The sequence below is a fragment of the Mytilus californianus genome, unplaced genomic scaffold, assembly GCF_021869535.1.
Source record: "Mytilus californianus isolate M0D057914Y unplaced genomic scaffold, xbMytCali1.0.p SCAF_4, whole genome shotgun sequence".
Taxonomy (NCBI): domain Eukaryota; kingdom Metazoa; phylum Mollusca; class Bivalvia; order Mytilida; family Mytilidae; genus Mytilus; species Mytilus californianus.
The window spans coordinates 124,052,719-124,074,258 of NW_026262690.1; the positions used below are offsets into that span (position 1 = coordinate 124,052,719).

The 21,540-nt window shown below is 31.5% G+C and overlaps 2 protein-coding genes across 4 annotated transcripts in view; one reads left to right on the plus strand and one right to left on the minus strand.

Annotated features, from left to right (window-relative positions):
• Positions 1-10,708, plus strand: part of LOC127739324 (glucosamine 6-phosphate N-acetyltransferase-like) — a 31,449-nt gene extending 20,741 nt beyond the window's left edge. The window contains exons 5-6 of the mRNA XM_052251000.1: positions 2,424-2,485; positions 3,420-10,708. Coding sequence (XP_052106960.1) covers positions 2,424-2,485; positions 3,420-3,570 — 213 coding nt within the window. The 3' untranslated portion in view covers positions 3,571-10,708. The remainder of the gene's footprint in view (positions 1-2,423; positions 2,486-3,419) is intronic.
• A 1,630-nt stretch (positions 10,709-12,338) lies between these two features.
• On the minus strand, positions 12,339-20,385 carry LOC127739322 (complex I intermediate-associated protein 30, mitochondrial-like). Of its 3 annotated transcripts, XM_052250998.1 has the most exons (4): positions 19,912-20,385; positions 17,958-18,120; positions 17,773-17,849; positions 12,339-14,042 (listed from the first exon to the last, which is right to left on the minus strand). In XM_052250998.1, exons 1-4 carry the CDS (start codon positions 20,368-20,370, stop codon positions 13,824-13,826), a joined length of 918 nt encoding a protein of 305 aa, XP_052106958.1. In that variant the 5' UTR covers positions 20,371-20,385; the 3' UTR covers positions 12,339-13,823. The 3 variants fall into 3 exon arrangements, with proteins under 3 accessions (XP_052106958.1, XP_052106959.1, XP_052106957.1); XM_052250999.1 differs by lacking the exon at positions 17,773-17,849 and having other exon boundaries at positions 17,935-18,120; XM_052250997.1 differs by lacking the exon at positions 17,773-17,849 and having other exon boundaries at positions 17,881-18,120.
• Positions 20,386-21,540: the final 1,155 nt, after the last annotated feature.

Sequence of the window (21,540 nt, forward strand, 5' to 3'; positions counted from 1 at the left end):
CACCAAAATTATAACAAGCTTTTTGAGTTCACTTGCCATTTCTTTTTATTTCATCATAATTCAATATACAAAACGGTGGAAAAATAATTAAAATTTGTCTATTCAATATTTTATACAAAATCTGAGATTAGATTTGAATGGTTAAGAGTGAACTGTACATGTACAAGGTGGGCAGATGGAAATGACAAAACCAGTTTAAGTTGTTGTGTATTAGCATAATTGACAAAAAATAAGAAAAGATACAAGGGGGAGATAAAAAAAACTTAAGTTACAATAGGACGACAAAGTTGTGGCTGAAAGAAAAGGAACAGAAAAACAACAGTTAAAGAAAACTCAGCAATTATCCACTCGCTAAACAAAGTTTGAGATGAGTATATTGCTATGGTTCTTTGCCTTGTAATACAAGTCTGTCCTTCCCAGTTAATATTTGCTGTAAGTTTTAGGGGCTCTTTTGGCACAACATTGATTGCAAGTTATACTGAAATTTTCATGACTTACACATGTTACAAGTATTTCTTCTCGATATCATCCACAAAAAGGTAATCGAGTATGTAAATGTTTTAAAGTAAATGTGGGTTACATATAAACAAGAAGATGTGGTATGAGTGCCAATGATACAACTCTCCATCCAAGTCACAATGTATAAAAAGTGAACAATTATAGGTCAAAGTGCGGCATCAACATGGAGCCTTGGCTCACACCTAACAGCAAGGGCCCCAAAATGACTAGTGTAAAACAATTCAAACGGGAAAACCAACGGTCTAATCTATATAAAAAACGAGAAACAAGAAACACCTATGAACCACACCAACAAATGACAACCACTGAACAACAGGCTCCTGACTTAGGACAGGTGCATAAAAATGCAGCGGCTTTAAACGTTTTAACAGGTGTCAACCTTCACCCTAACCTGAGACTGTCTCAGGTTAGGGTGAAGGTGCCAATCAGACACTTGGAAAACAACAAAACAACCAAAGGTAACATCTAGATTCTAGAGGTAATTATTTGGTTTCCAACAATAGAAAAGCCTTCAAAACAAGTTGTGAATAAATCAAAGGTCTTCTATCAACACCTTTGCTAATTTGGTTTAGAGAATAAATTATCATCTATCTAGTATAACTCCACCGAACGACACATGGTACAGAAAGACGACCTTAGTTCAGGCACAAAATACAGTGGGGTTAAATCAGTTTTACATGAGCACACCCCTTTGCCTATCTTGGTCATATGTCATTAATGTAAAACATAATATAGTTAAGATAGTAGACCTTTGGTATAATCTATGCTAAATTTTCCTACTTTTTGTGGATGATATAGGGTAAATCAAATTAGATTATTTCATGCGTGAGATAGCAGTTTAATTCTTTACGGGATGATATTCACCAATATTTGTGCAAAACCCTTTCAACTTGTATGGCAAAACTTTCCATAAATGAAACCCTGTTTGCTTCTGATGGAATACTACGAACTAACTTTTTATACCCCCGTTTACGGGACGTATTATGGTATACCGCTGTCCGTCCGTCCGTTTTCAACATGTCGGCCATTAACTCAAAAGCGCTTGAACCGATTTGCATAAAACTTTGGTGAATTGTTTATATCTATTGACGTGAGCTCCCTTTCGTTTTTTATAATTTTAGATTATATGTTTCCTAGTTTTATTCATAAAAAAAGGGGGATTTTCCAGTTTTCGGACTAAAAATCAAAAATGCTGTGAGCAGTCCTTATGAAACTTTGGTGAATTGTTTATATCTATTGATGTAAGCTCCGTTTAGAATTATATAAATTTTACATTTTACATTTCTGAGTTATGGGGTTTTATTCATTAAAAAAGGGGGGATTTTCCAGTTTTCCGACAATAACTCAAAAATGCTGTCAGCAATTCTCATGAAACTTTGGTGAATTGTTTATATCTATTGATGTATGCTCCCTTTACATTTTCATAAATTTCTAATATGACATTGAGAATTAATTGAACTTTATTTGTTTATAAATAAAATTGAGAATGGAAATGGGGAATGTGTCAAAGAGACAACAACCCGACCATAGAGCAGACAACAGTCTGACAACAGATTTACTTATAAGTATTGCGCAACAGCACAGTGTATTGCACAACAGCAAGAAATCTTTAATTGAATATGAATTCAATTGATATAACCAATTTCAAGTTCTTTGACTACATTTATTCAGAAAACTATAATATGTCAAATACAAATCCAAATTCAGTCCAGTTTAAGCTTTAATATTGTGTCCATTTTTGCCCCAACTGTTCAGGGTTGGACCTCTGCGGGCGTATCCAGCTGCGCTCAGCGAAGCAGTTTATTATACTGTCCAATAGGTGACATAAGTCTTTCAATATAGAAACTTTATAAAGTAAAATGTTCTGTATAAAAATAATTCAGTTTTTTTTTAATCTGTTTCAGAGAGGTAGAATAGAAGATATTGTAGTTAATAATGCTTACAGAGGAAAACAGTTGGGAAAATTGTAAGTATCTTTCTATCACAGTACTTCATTGCTGTGTTAGTACAAAATGTATCTTATAAAAGCTACTTAGAATTACATTTGAGCGCAAGAAAATCTCTGTTTGTGAATCGGTTGAATCCCGGGGTCGAAGTTTAACATATTAACGGAAATTTTTGCGTGTGCTTGCTTTGCTTTACATCGAGGCCACAGCTTTTCAACCAATTGGGGAATGTTTACTTGGAGCATACATCTATTTTTACTGCAGGTTTTGACATGTTTAAATTGGGATTATAGAAAAATGGAATGTTGTTGGTAGATACAAAACAGAAAATGATGAACACTTTTAGCAAAAGATAAATTGGATCGGGGGTCTGTGTATACACATTATTTGTACAACTCTCCTTACTCTTGGGAAGCGTGTGCTTTACATCGAGGCCATAGTAGTTCAACCAATCGGGGAATGTTTATTTGGGGCATACATCTATTTTTACTGCAGGTTTTGGCATATTTTAATCGAAATTAGAGAAAGATGGAATGATGTTAGGAGATACAAAACAGAAAATAATAAATACTTTTAGCAAAAGATGAATTGGATCGGGGTTCTGTGTATTCACAATATTTGTACAACTCTCCTTACTGATGGCATAAAATGGAATTTCCATGACCTAAATGGTTCACGAAAATTAATATTTTTATATATAATATAGTTCATTTGTAGTAATGAACTATTTGTTAAAAAAATCACAAATTTTGAAAAACATCTTAATAAATCTTTATTACTTATAGCATTGGTCTCAGAGTGAGTAGCATTAATTAATATCACATTTCAATCATCAATTGAAGATTTGTTTTAATTTCCGAATAAAAAGTATGATCAAATCTACTAGAATGAAAAATGTAGAAATAAAAGTGCTTTCTAGGTATTCAGCTGAAATTATATTTTTATCCATTGCAGGTTATTGGACGTATTAACAATTTTGTGTCAGAAGATAGACTGTTATAAATTGTCATTAGAATGTCTAGACGGGATGGTGAAGTTTTACAAACAGTTTGGATTTGATAAAGAGGATGGACAAAATTACATGGTTCAACGATTTCATGATTGAAATACGAAAAATAATAGGGAAATTTATGTGATAAATACAACAGTGGGTTTAAAATGTAGAGGTTTTTAAATAATCAAAACAAAGTCAATTTTTGCAGCATTACAAATTTATTTACACAACAATATGAATATTTAAGTGATGATAAAAGTATGCCGATATATAAAATCATGTATTAAACCTTATAAACAAATATATACATGATATAGGGGAAAAATGTAAAATGATATTATGTAAATATTGTTAATTCTAAAGGTAAATCAATGAAGCATAGCTATATGTTAAAGTGGTCTATATTGTAAAATTAATTTGATCATTATGGGCTTCTGGTAGAAAAATACACATGTAGGTAGAAAGTTTAAAAATAACTTTATATGGATGACTTGATCTGTAAACAATCAATATTTACTTAACTGCAAGGTATTTACTTTGTAGTATTTATGCTATCTCTTGATCTATATCAATATTTGGTATTTTTCCATCTATATATGTACACAGGGTTATTAAGGCTTTAAATATTAACTGTTGTATATATTAATAAGTAAGTTTTGCCTTATTCAGTACACATGCCTTACATTGCCAAGGTACATCTTTTGAACATAAAAATCGTCAATTTGTCAGGGTGGTAATTAATCCACCAAATATATTAAATAACAATAGTATAATTTGTGGAAATTTGAACCTTATAGAATATAAAGGAGACCATGAGGGACTGAGTGTTAATGTTTTCTTCCCAAAAAGTAATAAAAGTAAAAAGTATGAGATTAGAAATTGCTGCAATTAAATGTAAGAAATAGTTCTTTCACTTCATGCTCTTTGCTCATTTTAACATGGGTACCCCTATATTTGTCATAATGTCCTTCCCTCTGCTCAGTTCTTCATTAAATTGCACAACACATGGCTTTGTTTACAAAGTGAAAGAAGGGTGTCTCGTTAGAAAGTTAGAACTGAATTTTGAAAAAAATGCAAATGAAAGGAGATGTGGGGATAAACGTCTACATATAGTGCAGCAACAAGACAATCAAACACTTGAAGTAGACATCCAGAGGTCACCTTATAATCTTCAGTGTTCTTATACACACATATAGTCGATTTAAATGATCATCGAAACATGATATATGTGTTGTAGTCATGTGACTTTGTTTAGAGTTATATATTCATGATATTGCTATGTGATCATTGGGTAATAATTATTAAATGACCACAATATTTGTTTCTACTGTCGATTCATTCATTTTAATGGTACCAATTTTCATGGATTGAGGAAACATTGTATTTTCGTGGATATTTGATTTCTTGGTTTTGCCAAAGTCTGTAAGACTATAGAAAATTTATACTACTTCATCAAGCATTGAAATTCATGGTTGACCTATACCCAAGAAATCCACGAAAGTTGGTATCCCACGAATAATAACGAATCCACAGTATTTGAAATAAATTCCATACCCATATTCATATGATTGTGATATCTTTACATATCAAAATATTTTGACATCTGTGGTTGATTTAAATTGAATAATGTAAAATTGCTTCAACGTCAAAACACATTAATCCAATTAAATTCTTTTTCTTAGAAAATATTTTATTTACAGCAAACTTGCAGTATGCTTTATAGATAAAGGCAGAATTTTGCAAATGTAAAAGAGATAAAAGTTCATAAATTGAATTTGAAAATGGAATAGAATTATCTACAGGTATAATTAATACATTCCATCACCTATCGGAAATTATTACGATGTATTTATTAGCTCAAAAAATGAGACAGTTTCAAGTTCGAAATAATAAAAACTTGCATTCATAAGTTTAGTTGTGATTTTCCTTCATAAAATGTTTGTAATTTTTGACACATGCCTCGTTCACACGTACATTTAATTCGAATTGAATTCGAATCGAATGCGAATCGAATTCGCTAATCGCGTTCACACACTCTTCTTTTTTAATTCGAATTGATTCGAATTGGCTAAATCGCATTATCCAATTCGCATTAGAAATGCGTTTTTGTTAATACAAATTAAAAGTTAACGTCGTTAGGACAGTAAAGCGAATTTGACGCGCATTGCAATTCGAATTAGAATTTACGTTTGGACGTTAAACGTTTCGAATGCGAATTAAACTAATTCGAATTAGTTAATGCGAATTCGAATTCGAATTACGTGTGAACGCAGCATTAGGACAAGGATTCACAATTATAATATTATTGAATTTACAGTATTGTTTTAATTTCATCGTTCATCTTTTTTTTTTGCTTGCAATAAGATAGAAGGCAAAAAAAAAATCATAGCTTTTTCTTTGAAAAATATCAAGGTTCTCATTTGATGATTGGAACCACATTAATGTGGAGCAATATATCCGATGTTTTTGTGTGTTGTATATAATTGTTTGTGTAATAACTTAGGGAGCTACCATCTGACTTTTATGGGGGGGCTAGGATGAAATTTGAAAAAAATAGGCAGGACAGGAGTTTTGAGTAAAAAAAAAGGCAGGATGAGACACTTGCAAAAAAAAAAGTCAGGATGACAATTTAGGTAAATAAAAATCAGGATAAACTTTTAAAAAAAAGGCAGGACAGAATACAGTGAAAAATAAAAAGGCAGGACAGAGATTACAACTAAAAAAAAATGCAGGACAAAATTTTTCATCCTAGCCCCCCCCATAAAAATCAAATGGTAGCTCCCTTAACAAGTACTTATTTTTTATAATGAAATCCATATAATTAATATCAGGATCTCTATATTTAGCATAATTTCCCATGATGTATTTGGGGGTAACATCATAAGCTACGTGTAAACATAATTCCATTTTATATTACATTTCATTCATTTGACTAGTACATCATTTATGAGTGGTCTTGGAATAAGCTCTCTACAACCTCCATTCTGAACTTCATTCCTAATTATTTACTTAACCCTTGATATATAAGTCAAATAGCCCCTCCCCTCCCCTTTCCACCCAAAAAAAAAAAGAAAGAAGCACTCTTTAGGTTACTTGTAATATTATTATTATTCAGATCATAAAAATAACCCAGAGAGCCTAAACTGACAACAGACCAAGACAATTCAAAATCAGGCTTTTAGGACAGCGAGTTGAGGTTAACTTTTATCTAGACAGGTCCCTGGTGGAGTGTTGTCTAATTTTTAATTATACCACATCTTATTTTTGTATTAACACAAAATGACTTAAAGGAACAAATCCTGAAATTGGATTCACAAATGGGAAGAAGATGCATTTTTCCGATTTTCAGTTATTAGATTATTCTGTAAGATATTCTTAGGGTTTTATGGGTCAATGTGGGTTCCTAATTCATTTCAGCAAGGCAGTTATAGTATAATTTTCATTTATTCCTTTATCCATTTTGTACACTTGTAAATGTTTAGTGTCTTATTTAGAACCTTTAATATTTTCAAATACACCTGTGTGGTTCAATTTTCTTGGTACCATGCAAGATTAAATTTAGTGCAATTTATCGAACTCCTAAGAGCCCTGGTTAGGGATATAGACCTAACTGCATTATTTTAGTCTTGTAAAACTAAAATTAATTTGATAAAAACTTTCTACGATTTAAGTGTACAAAACCCAAAGAAATCAATTTTCTTTAGATTTTTATGGTTGATAGTATAAACAATGTGATTTTGCTTAATTTTTACAATTTGCTTATTAGATATTCATATTTAAATAATCAGGAGTTTGTTCATATTTATAATTTAAATATTTATGTAATTCATATTTTTGAATGTTTTATTGAAAATATAATGGGAAGTAATAAAATGTAGAGACTGTAGGTTAACTTTTTGTTAAGGAATCTGTTCTGATATAACTATGGTTTCTAGAGATACCAAGATAATAATACAAAGTTATACAGTGGATTCATTTATTTTCGTGGGTACCAACTTTTGTGGATTGAGGAAAACTTGCATTTTCTTGAGTATTTGATTTTGTGGTTTTGCCAAAGTCTGCATAGAAAATGTTTAATTCATTGATCATTCAAAGTCAAGGTTAAGCTGTACCAACAAAATCCTCAAAAATTGGTATCCCACGAATAATGATGAATCTACAGTTATAGAAAAATTAATATGACACAACATTTTCTGTTAAGTACAGAACCTTTAGTTCTGGTAAATATGAATCTCTATCATTATTTAATTTATTAAGCTGTGGCTTAATTTTTTATATTTGTGAGATACTTATATTTTATGTATTTTGTGGATATTTTTTAGTTAAAATTAAACTATGTTGTACTTAATAAGATTAATATATGAACTATGTTATGTAAGTATTTATGATTCAAGTAACACATGTGACAATCTGTTAAGTTTGTATGATTCAAAGGACAAACCAATTTAACTAGGGATTTTAGTCATTATCATATATAACTTATGCAACATCGACTTCTCAATTCAATCATTTGCCTGACAACACTGGATTGGGATTTTGTAGGTACAGATTCAAACAGGGGCACACCCCACGCGCGCCCCTCTAAAAAAATGTAATTTATAGGTAAAATTACAGCCAATTTTTTGTCGAAATATGGTCTTTTTAGTCCTAATTTTCAGGAGCCCCCATTTTACATCAAATCGTGGATCACCGCCTGGTTTGAACCCCACTTTGGCATGTGACCTACCGAATTAGACTATTTACTGGATTTGTAATAACATAAGTAACACGACGGGTGCCACATGTGGAGCAGGATCTGCTTACCCTTCCGGAGCACCTGAGATCACCCCCAGTTTTTGGTGGGGTTCGTGTTTCTTAGTCTTTAGTTTTTTATGTTGTGTCATCTATTCTATTATTTGTCTGATTGTCTTTTTATTTTTGGCCATGGCGTTGTCAGTTTGTTTTCGATCTATGAGTTTGACTGTCTCTCTGGTATCTTTCGTCCCTCTTTGGCAAGGTGTGTTTGACTGTGATCTTAAATGACTAGGATTGCCAGTTTTCCTGCCTAAGTTCTGTATTTCTTTCTAAGTGCCCCAGCTTCCTCACAAAGTTTAGTAGAACTCTAAAGTGACCCTACCTTCCCGCACCAATAATATATGTACATAAGGCTATAGCCAGGTGTGCTGAAAGTGGCATTAAACATCAACGATTAATCAGTCAAACTTCTAAATATCTTAATATTTTTGTCTGCTGCAAGTTCGGTTTATCAACAATGAAATATACATAGAATTTGTTTTTCAGCTCAACAAGTTGAAACTGTGTTGAAATGAAATTTTTTTTTCAAAACATCTGTGTATTTAAATGTAAGATGTCAATTGAATATTATTAGTGCTATTAATTTATGAGAAAGCATTATTAGAGTTGTGTTTATATTGTTTTTGTTCGGCACAAAGTTATTTTTGTAAGAATCTCGTCTACCAAAATATTTTTTTTTGTAAATTTCTCATTTATGAATATTTATTTTAAGTTTTATTTTTCTTTGATTGTTGTTTTGTTTATTATATTTAATTTGTTTGTTATGTTCTACCAGGTATAAGGTCATTTTTATATGAGGCAATCACCTCCTTAACTACACATCTTAAAGTTTTATGTTCCAGTCGCACATGAGCTTGAAAAGTCTTTTTAATAGCATTAAATGCATTGTTTTTATGCCCCACCTACGATAGTAGTAGGGGCATTATGTTTTCTGGTCTGTGCATCCGTTCGTCCGTCTGTTCATCCGTCTGTCCATCTGTCTGTCCGGCTTCAGTTTAAAGTTTTTGGTCATGGTAGTTTTTGATGAAGTTGAAGTCCAATCAACTTGAAACTTAGTACACATGTTCCCTAAGATATGATCTTTTTAATTTTAATGCCAAATTAGTTTTGACCCCAATTTCACGGTCCACTGAACATAGAAAATGATAATGCAATTGGGGCATCTGTGTACTATGGACACATTCTTGTTCAATATCTATTTTGTGAAATATTTATGACTCTAAATTACTATGAATATCAGTTTTATGTATTTCATCAGCCATCAGAATTTCTATTGATGGACATTTCCAAGCCACTTCAGTTAAATTTTTACTCTATGTTCAAAATTACATGGAAATTTTCCCCAAAAAAGGTAGTAATATTTACCCTAGAATTTTTTTTCCAAACTTAGCAGTTATATATAACATTCAGTTGTGTAAACATCAAGGGAATTAAATTTTCTGTACAATTATCAGGCTATTCCGATTTTTAAATTTCTTAGACATGGAAAAAGTATTTACATGACTCAAGAACTTTGGTGTTTTAATTACTATGTATTAGATTTAAAACTCAAGCCTCCAAGTGCTTTTGTTTTTAAATTATAATTTTTCAAGAAAGGATGATATAATATACATGTAGTATAATATGAGTTAAGATTTTGAAGTAATTTCTTTAGTTTTGTAAAGAACAATAATGCAGATACCATAAAATTAGTTTCATACTGGGAGTCTTAATTCTCCACAATTATTATTTCAAATCACTTCATGTTTTTGTTTGTTCTTTATTTGCTTCAGTCCTTGAAGTATGTGCAAGGGGTAGTTTATTTCCATTCAGATAAAAAAAAAGTCACTACTGCTTTAAATGAAAGTGCTTTAATAGAAAATCGTGAAAACCTGATTAAAAAAAAACATTTGCTAACCAACTTCAGACTAACCCATCAGTAAATTGTTCAATACAATATTTTAAGGAAAAAATGAGCTGCATTGGATAGAAATCGACCTTATGCAAGTGAACATATACATGTACATGTTTTAGACTTTGATTGATTTTTGAACATTCAAATACGAAAGGAAAGATGAATTTTGGTCTCTTTTGTAGGGTTCTTATAACAACTCATTTTTCAAACAGGTACAGACTTTGCATAGATTTTATTTCAAATAGGATAACAGATGTATTGATATTCATTTGCATTAGATCAATTTCTATCCCACAGAGCTCAAATAATGATTTTGTATTATTTATTAAATTATATTTTTGCAGTAACGGGAATGCCACACTTATGTATATAAACAATAATTGGTAATTATAAGTATACTGGGAAATGTATATCTTTATATAAGTTCTGATTATCATTTAGAGGTTGTTTAAAAATATGTTATTCAGTTTATATAACATTTACATCAGATTTTGTATGTGGTATATTTCGCCAAAAATAATTTGTTGAAATTTTATGAAATATACTTTTGACAAAATTTAATTTTGACTTTTATTTTTGCTTCTATATTAAAAAGTAAAATCACAAAAATACTGAACTCCGAGGAAAATTCAAAACGGAAAGTCCCTAATCAAATGGCAAAAACAATTGATAAAACACATCGAACGAATGGACAACTGTCATATTCCTGACTTGGTACAGGCATTTTCAAATGTAGAAAATGGTGGATTGAACCTGGTTTTATAAAAGTAGTGAAAAAATTCAGATAAAACATTATTACAATTAATAACATGGTCATAGAATGATACCGCAGAATTCATTGTATTCAGTGAATCCAGGTTAGAGCAACATTTAAGTGTATAGAATACACTCACCTTGAAATACCATGGAACTAATGTCATCCCTTTGGGTCTGTCATCTTTTTGTGTCTAACCTCTCATTTTTTCATAATCTTATCTGGAATTACCTATTTGAACCAAACGTTCAAAAAAAATATTTGGAAAGTCACTGACAAAATTTTCTCATGTCATTTCTATATTTCAGAGTTAAACATGCCTCTCAATTGTGAAATTTCTCCAATAACAAAAAGCATACATTTTCCAAATGAATAGGAATGACTGCGTGACTGTTTTTAAAGTATTCTCATTTTCTCGCTGTGTTGATGACCCTTAATTGGCATTGGGCTGTTTTCTGCTCTTTGGTAGGGTTGTTGTCTCTTTGACACATTCCCCGTTTCCATTTTCAATTTTATCATTTCATGTTGATCAGATGACATACGTATACATCACATCAATGATATCACATGTTTCCACAGAACCCTTTGAGAAATGATATTTTTCTGACACTTAATCTACATGGGCAGTCAACAAGATATGTTTAGGAAACTAAAGTTGATAAATAGAATCTTTCCATAGTACAAATGTTCAACAAAATATGATCTGTAAGGAACTCAACATGGACTAATCAACAATTGACCCCTTATAGGAGTTATTGCTCTTGATAGACATATTATCTTATTTTATGTGTTTTTTACAGAAACTGCTTGAGAAAAATTGCAATAAGCAAAAACGTTCAGCAACATAAGATCTACCAATAGGTCAAATTTGACAAAATTGTGAATTGACGCCTTATAGGAGTTTTTATAAATCAAGCAAAGGATACACAAGTTATCATCCAGAAACATGTTTCTGTCAAACGAAATCATGGATGAACAATAAAATTGAGAATGGAAATGGGGAATGTGTCAAAGAGACAACAACCCGACCGAAGAGCAGAAAAGCAGAAAAGCTATTACTATATGCCTCAAATTTTTTTTAGGGAGCATAATGAACTAAAGTGCAATTTTACATAGTATTCTATTGATTTTCATTAGTAATTGTGCATTATTGTTTGTCATAATCATGAATGATGCTTTCATAAGTTGATTGTACGTAAGAATTCTTGTAAACTGCCAGGAATTAAAACAAAAAGCAGGACTGCATCTGGAGAGAAATGGGGAACCAGGTAACAAAAGTTTGATCTTGTGCAAGCACATACAAAATACCAGATAAATGCTAATTTTACAAACAATTTATAATATCTGCCATTATTTTAAGATTATCTGATATTTATAAAAGAATGTTGCATTTAGCATGGACTTTGTCTGCATAAACATGATAAACAATGCTAACCACAACATTATTCATAATTTAATTTAATACTGACTGTCTATTTGAACCACACCAACATAAAAATATACTGCTCATCTGACAGAACACCAACAACAGGACAACCAATGTCAACATATGGTCTTTAATATTAACAAGAGTGCACACGCTGAAATGTCTCGCCTTCTTTACTAATCATTGATATTATGTTGATAGTCCTAAATATAAAGCTTTACTACAAGTATCACATAAACTTAACATGATCCAAGAAAATGAGGTCAAGGTCATATAAACCATACAAGAAATACATGTACACCTTACAATCATTCAATACACCAAATATAGTTGACCTATTGCTTATAGTTTCTAAGATACAGACTAACTAAGAAAACTAAACATTGACCAATGAACCATGAAAATCAGACCAAAACACAAAAACTTAATACTGAGCAATGAGGTCAAGGTCAAATAAAACCTGTAAGACTGACATGTACATCATAAAATATTTCCATACACCAAATATAGTTGACCTATTGCATATAGTATTAGAAAAAAAGACCAAAACTCAAAAACTTAACTTTGACCACTGAACCATGAAAATGAGGTCAAGGTCAGAAGACACCTGCCAGCTAGACATGTACACCATACAATCATTCCATACACCAAATATATCAGACCTATTGCATACAGTATAGGAAAAACAGACCAAAACACAAAAACTTAACTATAACCACTGAACCATGAAAATGAGGTCAAGGTCAGATGACACCTGCCAATTGGACATGTACACCTTACAGTCCTTCCATACACCAAATATGCTAGACTTATTGCTTCTAGTATCTGAGATATGGACTTGACCCCCAAAACTTAACCTTGTTCACTGATCCATGAAACGAGGTCGAGGTCAAGTGAAAACTGTCTGACGGGCATGAGGACCTTGCAAGGTATGCACATAACATATAGTTATCCTATTACTCATAATAAGAGAGAAATTAACATTACAAAAAATCTTAACTTTTTTTTCAAGTAGTCACTGAATCATGAAAATGAGGTCAAGGACAATTGACATGTGACAGATGGAAACTTTGTAACATAAGGCATCTATATACAAAGTATGAAGCATCCAGGTCTTCCACCTTCTAAAATATAAAGCTTTTAAGAAGTTAGCTAACGCTGCTGCCGTAGCCCCCGTAGCAGCTACCGCCGGATCACTATCCCTATGTCGAGCTTTCTGCGACAAAAGTCGCAGGCTCGACAAAAATTATGATACTGATTTAAGTGTGTATGATATGTTTTGTTTTTGTGTGACAAGAGTTATTTTTTTTTAAGTCAGCCAACATGTTGGGATTGTAGCATATTCATAGGTACTGGTACCTTTTATAACGAAATATACAGACCAAAACAGAAGTTTTGTACATGATGCAGAATTTACAAAAAATGTCTGCCTATCAATTAAATAGATCCTTAAAACTTTGAATGTAAAACTTTGATTACAGATAAATAAAATTTAATCACAATGTAATAAATTCATGACGATACATTTCATAAGCAAACTCTTCTACGTGAGTCTCATCGTTGATCAATCCAATATAATCCACTTCTAACTGAAACGGTCCTTCAACACTATCCGCAAGAGTCAATCCAAAATTACGTACATTATCTAAGTCAATTTTCCTCTGTTCATCTAATATTCTACCTTTATGCGACAAGAAAAACTTTGAGAAAGGAATCTGAAAAAAGTAAAAGAATAAACATAAGTCTATATATATGCTGTCATTCACACATTCAATCAAAGTTGCATATTGGAAAGTGACTTTTTTTTTCGTGGAGATTAAATTTCAGGATTTCAAAGGCTTAACCTATTCACAAGGTTTTATTTTCATATGTTTCTTGTGCTTGACTCTAATCTTCATTAAAGATCAAATTAAAATGAGGAAATATTTTTGCGAATTAATCTTAATTTCGAAATTAGCGAAAAAAAATAAACCCCTCATGAATATTTTCCACATTACAGTAGATGTATAACACTAAATTTATTTTGTTTTGGTTGTACTATCAATCAATAACTCTAATAAGATTTGCATATTGAATTATCCATAATTTTTCTTGGTCAAGAACTTACTACATTTGTACTATATACAAATGTTTTCTTGATTTCTATGAACAAATATTGCAACTACCATGTAACTATTTTTATCTCAGAAATAAAACTACAATAAGTCAGGAAAATATGATGTATATACTTGTCACAAAGCCGTAAAAAAAGGTGAGATTTTTTATTTGACAAACTTTTTTTCTATTTGAATTGAAGCACCATATTTGGTAAATATGAAATTAGTCTTACTCTATAGTCTACATGCTCTAAGGAATTAAATTTAAGTTTCTTCGATTGAATATTGATACATAATGTCCAGTGGAAAATATAACATTAAATATTAATGTGATGCAGCTTTGTATATTGGATAAACACCCTTGGTCAAAACTTTAATGTGCTAGCTCACAATTTAGTGAGCAGTCCACATGAAGCCACTGTATTCAAACTCCAAATGACAATTTTATAGTCTTGGCTTGGTTTTGAACCAATAACCTCTTACACACAACATGCTCAAGTCAAAACAATCGCATCAGCAGTTATTTGACAATCTCAATGTTTTTTTTTACCATTTTTACCAAGTACCAGTGAAATGGACACAAAAAGGCTTATATATGTACCTTACAGGGGCGTAGCTAGGCCAATATGATGTGTACTCAATGCCGCAGGAGTCAAACAGCAGGGGGTAAAAACTCTGGGGTAAATGGTGCAAAATCCTGCATTCTCGCAATTTCCTGGGGCTTAAAATTACCTCATGGAAATCTTATTTTCATAAGTAACAAGTCAACTTTTGAAGAAAATAATATTAATTAGAGAAAAACAAGTAATTTCAGCTGAGGAATTTGGATTTCCTAATGTGTAGTGGGTTGAGTTTGATTAAATTAAATTAAAAATAATATTCGTTGCTAGTTAGTTAAGGTTAAAAGGGGTGGTAAAGGTAGGTACTTGCACGGAAAAAACGTTAAATACAAAGAAGGAATAACAATTTCACGGTGAACGTGAAATAATTTCGTCTATGAACGTTGCATGATAAAATAAGTACTATAACGAACGCACATTATAGGTTAGAAACCTTTATCTGCCAAGTATACTATATATACGTTTGAAGTCTTGAAATCTATAAGGAAAATCATCAAATTATTTCCAATTTCTTTTTATTAACTTCCAAAACGCTGACAGTCTTTTAATTTTACCAAGCACGGAAAACAGGCACTTTAAATCTCGAAGTATGGAAAATAAGCACTTTTAATCTCGAAGCACGTATAATCAAGTTTGGGGAACACTTTGAACGAGGCACCCGTCTTGCACAACCTAACGTAAAACTAAAAAAATTAAAAAACACGTTGATCATCAATTAAAATTAAAAAACAACGGCAAACACAATGCACGAAAATTACCCTTTACCACCACGTTAAACCTAAGGTCTTTGCATCGGTAATACACACTTTATTCTAAAACCAGTTGTTGGCATGATACGGGTTATGTTCTTCTCATATATTTAATGATGGTATGATACTAAACCCCTAACGGGAGGGATTGTGCTTGATATTCTTATGATGAAGACATAATCTTTCAATCAGTTTAAATGAGGTCTGGAGCTGGTACATGTATGTCAGTAATTGATAGTATTCCTTTGTTAATTTATGTATCATTGTCATTTTGCTTAGTTTCTTCTGTTACCTTTTCTGACATCGAACTCGGACTTCTTTTAAACTGAGTTTTACTGCATGTGCGTATTTCTGTGTGCTTTTTTATTCCACAATGGCTAGAGGTATAAGGGGAGGGTTGAGATATCACAAAACATGTTTAACCTCGCCACATTTTTGCGCCTTTCCCAAGTCAGTAGCCTCTGGCCTTTGTTAGTCTTTAATGTTTTTTTATTTTAGTTCATTTATATGTTTCGGAGTTCAGTGTGACGTCCATTTTCACTGAACTAGTACACATTTTTGTTTAGGGGCCAGCTGAAGCCTGACTCTGGGTGTGTGATTATCTCGCTGCGATGAAGACCCATTGGTGGCCTCGGGCTGTTTTCTGCTCTTTGGTCGGGTTGTTGTCTCTTTGACAAATTCCCAATTTTCATTCTCAATTTTATTAAGTCTGAATGGACTGTTTAAAAAATCTGTTATGAAGACGCATGTAATTAAGACTATCCATACCTCACAGGAAAATCATGAGAATGAATCCTTGTCCATGAGAACGTCATATTTTATTTCGTCAGTTATTTTGAAATCTTCAGAAAAGATGTCAGCACTGGCGAAGGAAGCATAGAATTGTTTTCTGACACCTCAACGACCATTTTAATTGTTTGCATCAGCAACATAATCGTGATGCTGGCTCGTAAATGAAAAGTAATTTCAGGAACGGAATACAGCTACAAAGTGATTATTAACATGTTTGCCATGATAGATTTTAATCTAATTTATTACTTTAGTTTCAATTTATTCTTACTAGATTTACAATATTTTTATTTTTGTAAAATTTTCGATGTGTACGCAACTGCGTTTTTGCGTACAGGTTGCTACGCGCCTGCCTTACATCATGTTCATGTATGTGGAGAAATAAAAATACAAAAATTGATTTTAGTGATATTCGTTCTGTTAAATTTTTCACAATTATTACAACATCACATGAATATCAAAATTCATAGTAATTTAACACAAAGTAACTTGATACATTCTGAATACTACAATGTTAAAACATATTAAATCAGGCCGTTAGTTTTCTTGTTTGAATTGTTTTATATTTGTCATTTCAGGGCCTTTTATCATGTTTATAGCTTTCTATGCGGTATGTGTTTTACTCATTTGTTGAAGGCAGTATAGTGACCTATAGTTGTTAACTTTTGTGTCATTTGGTCTCTGGTGGAGAGGTGTCTCATTGGCAATCATACCAAATCTTATTTTTATAAAATTAAATTCTGTGGATTCATTTTTATTCATTGGATACCAAAAATCGTGAATTTCGTACCACGAATTAAAATGTTCAATGAAATGCACATTTCCTTTAAGCTTGCATGCCAACTTCTGAAAAAGCACGAAATCAAATATCCACAAAAATACAATTTTTCCTTAATCCAGAAAAATAAGTACTCACAAAAAAAAATAAAACAACAAACTTCAACACAAACAAGCTAGTAATTCAACCTTTAGCTAAAACAATCAAGCTAGAGATTTTATCCTTTCGATAAATGTTGTGTTTGAACTTACTTTAGCTATCTGCCAGTAAGGACCTCCTCTTGTAAACAATGTGTTTGAACTTACTTTAGCTATCTGCCAGTAAGGACCTCCTCTTGTAAACAATGTGTTTGAACTTACTTTAGCTATCTGCCAGTAAGGACCTCCTCTTGTAAACAATGTGTTTGAACTTACTTTAGCTATCTGCCAGTAAGGACCTCCTCTTGTAAACAATGTGTTTGAACTTACTTTAGCTATCTGCCAGTAAGGGCCTCCTCTTGTAAACAATGTGTTTGAACTTACTTTAGCTATCTGCCAGTAAGGACCTCCTCTTGTAAACAATGTGTTTGAACTTACTTTAGCTATCTGCCAGTAAGGACCTCCTCTTGTAAACAATGTGTAATTGTACATGTCAAACCATTGAACATCAAAATATCTATGCATTAATATACACAACTGATATGGTCGTCCATCTCCCCTCACTCGTAATATCAGATGAGTAAACATACTCCAATCATACGATTCTTGTCTTTGAAATGATCTCTAAAAATAATAAGAATATATATTTATCATCACCCATTTCATCAATATCTATTGCATATAATTGTACAGAGAGATATTGCAGAATGAAACATCCATAATCACTTGTATTTGCTATGAGAAATCAACTCCAAGAGTAATTTTTAACTTCAACCCCTTTATAAGTGTACTGAAGGGTTAAGTGAGATAAATGGGCAGAGGAAGAGATATCAGGAGTCGGTTTCACAAAAAAACTTACAACTAAGATTGATCGTAAGTCATGAACAATTCAGTATACTTACGATCAATCTTAGTTGTAAGTTTTTTTGTGAAACCGACTCCTGTACTCATAAATGTACTGCAATCCCACCATGGAAAAGTAGGGTTTTGACTTGCACAGGTTTCACTGTGTACATTATGGTATTGTTCTTAATAGACAACACATCATGGAAGGTTTCATTCTGCATTGTACTGGTAATCACAAAAGATGAATGGTCCGTGCCAAATCTAAAAGGACAGACATTTTTTAAATTTTTACTGGTTTTTCAAGGAATTTCACTGTGTTATTTAACTGCTTGTACTTCAAAAATAAAATTATTCTGACAATTGTTTAGAATGTTCAGTGTTGTTAACTGATTACTTGAAAATATTACCCAAAATGTATCAGATTTAAAAAGGTGAATAAATCATTCAAATTTATGATATTCATTAAAAGAAATAATAATTAATGGGTCGTGAGGACAGAAAAAAGTAAACCATTACAAAAATTCAATATCAATAAACAGTCAGGGGTACAACTTGTACAAGTAATTTTTATTTACTTGAAGAGGTAAATATTAATATGCTTATATAAGTAAATTTGTAGGTTACTTATACAAGTGTATTTTATTTACTTGTATAGGTAAATTATTTTTTGGCTTAGTTATGTCCCTTAGACATTCAGATTTTTTAACTTATACAAGTAAAAAAGTCATCCTATCTTCTTTTCTTGAATTTCTTAGGACTTCTTTGCTCTAATAGAATTTTTAATTCTGTCCTTTGCAGATGTCTTTACTAATCATTTAAGTGTAATTTCATGGACAATGAAAATCTCATTTGTCTGTTATCTTTAGAACACTGCTCATTTACAAGCCCCCAAGGGGCATTTTTGAAGGCCTTGCACAAATACTTAAGATCTTTGCGCAATTAGTTTCTTTGTTGAATTAATGAGATGAAACATTGAACTCTAATGAAAAATTATGAGCTAACCTGAGAAAAATTGTTAAAGGCATGTTTTCACATCTCAAAACTTGAGAATTTTTCGGGATTATAAAAAAAAATTCTTTATACAAGTAAATTTTTTAGAAAATTAAGGGGAGATTATTCAAACATTATAATTTCCTTATATAAGTATATTATTATTTACTTCTTCAAGTAAATAAAGATTACATGTACAAGAAGTACCCCTGACTAATAGATTAAACTATATTAAAGTGTGCATTCTAAATCTTTATCTGTTACTATACAAGTATAAGATAGAATTTTAAAGTGGAAAAATATCAATAGAAAATTCTGCGGAGAATGTTATGCATCATAAGTTATTAGAATTTCCGTATCGCTACAAAAAGAAGTGATTTATTTGTTTGCAGCAGAGAAAAGGGGAGATAATTTCTAATATTAACTTTTTGAAGTAAGAAAGTTGTAATATATATATACATGTATATGAAAGTCTGTAGTTATTATTCACATGAAATTACAAACTACCATTTTCAGTGTTGACTCAAAAACCAAAATCCTGAACAAACAATTCTACCTCTAGAAGTAAATGTAACCTACCGTTTTGAGAGGTGACCTCATATTAGCATATCCAGTACTTGTAAGGATGCCATCTTTAGGAAGTCTTTGAGATAAATATCCATGAAATAAGGCCTTGTTATTCTTACTAAGGGCCATTTCAGCCTTACTAAAGCCTTCTAAATTGTCTCTGTCAGCTGTAACTACCCAGGGTTCTAAAGTTTTAGCACCATCAAATTTCCAAAAATATTCATAATCATTATGATTTGCTATAAGCATTCTATCTTCTCTCCATTTGTCTTTCATTTCTTCACCAAAAACCTTGATGTCTTTTTTAAAAATTTCATAACCCTCTTTTATCCGCTCCTTGACCGGACGTTCAATCCTGTGGTTATATCCCCCTTTGCGGTCAAACTCATGAATGAATTTTACTGATGTAATAATGGGAGCATGACATCTAGAACACAGCTGCAAAATCTGTCTTGTCAGGACTGACATCATTTAAAACCAATCAACTATAATCTGAAGAAAAAAATAAAGATGCTTTCAATTTTGGTCAAAACAAAAGATTTGTAGATGAAATTGTTCTTAATTATTTTAAAAAGTTATAAGTTCATGAAGTTTATCACATTTAATAACAGAATGATATAAAATTTTCAGGATGTCTAGATCTGTATGTTTATTATAGTTTCTAGATTTTAAGTGGTGCAATTGACTAATTTTTCAGTAGATTTAACTGTAAATTATTCATTCTCGTTATAAATTTCTAGTGGTACAAATTAACTTAAAACATTAACACTGAACCATAGACCTTTTGTATATATGCCATTGGTGTAATTTGTTCTCTGGCAACTAAAGCTCTAGTAAAAACTTCGATAGTAGTTACCGCTGTTTTAATCAAAATGAATTTTTAAGATGGTTTTTGGCATTAATTATTAGTTATCTCAAAATTATGCAAAGGTTTAGGTATATTCAGTACAATCAATAGGTAAAGAATTTGTTTTCCACTTAACATTGGCGTACTGATCCAAATATTTTGAACAGTTAGGGGTATTACTTACCTGTAAACAAATGATTTCAAGATAAATTTTTTCAGGTTTTTATGGCATTTGAAATTTGAAAATGTTAACAAAATTTGACACAAGATCTTTAAAGTCACTTAATGAAAAAAAAACACTACAGTTTTGTGTGTCTGAGGTCATTTTCTGGATTAACCTCCACAGAAACCATTCGAAAGCCAGGGATGCATAAATACGCTGCAACATTAGGAGCTATATGACCTAAAATGACATTAAGGTGGATAGGGGGTCTAAATTAAAATCCATAGAATTTTTTAATAATTTGTCAAAAAGTAGTTTATGTCATGCTTTTTTCAAAAATATAATAAAAAGTATGGGTCACCGGTCTTTTTTTTAAGCTACAGATTGTGCAAAATTGTCATATTTTGTACAGATTATGCATGGAAAACCCTATTTTTTGTGATAAAAAGAAAACTAAACCATAGAATTTAAAGATAAAAAATTAGAAGATAGCTCTAATATCATGAATATTATGCTTTCAGATAAGAAAAAGAACTAGAGGCTCTCAAGAGCCTGTGTCGCTCACCTGTATTTACTGATGCTTTGGAAATCATGTAAAATAAGGTTAAAATCATAATTAATAGTATTAGAT

Coding starts and splice junctions, on each gene's coding strand:
- LOC127739322 (XM_052250998.1), bottom strand. CDS start 20,370: ATGATGTCAGTCCTGACAAGACAGATTTTGCAGCTGTGTTCTAGATGT. Junction 17,850..17,957: donor CACATTGTTTACAAGAGGAG/GTCCTTACTGGC, acceptor TTACAAGAGGAG/GCCCTTACTGGCAGATAGCT. Junction 14,043..17,772: donor CTTACTGGCAGATAGCTAAA/GTAAGTTCAAAC, acceptor TACTTTTTTCAG/ATTCCTTTCTCAAAGTTTTT.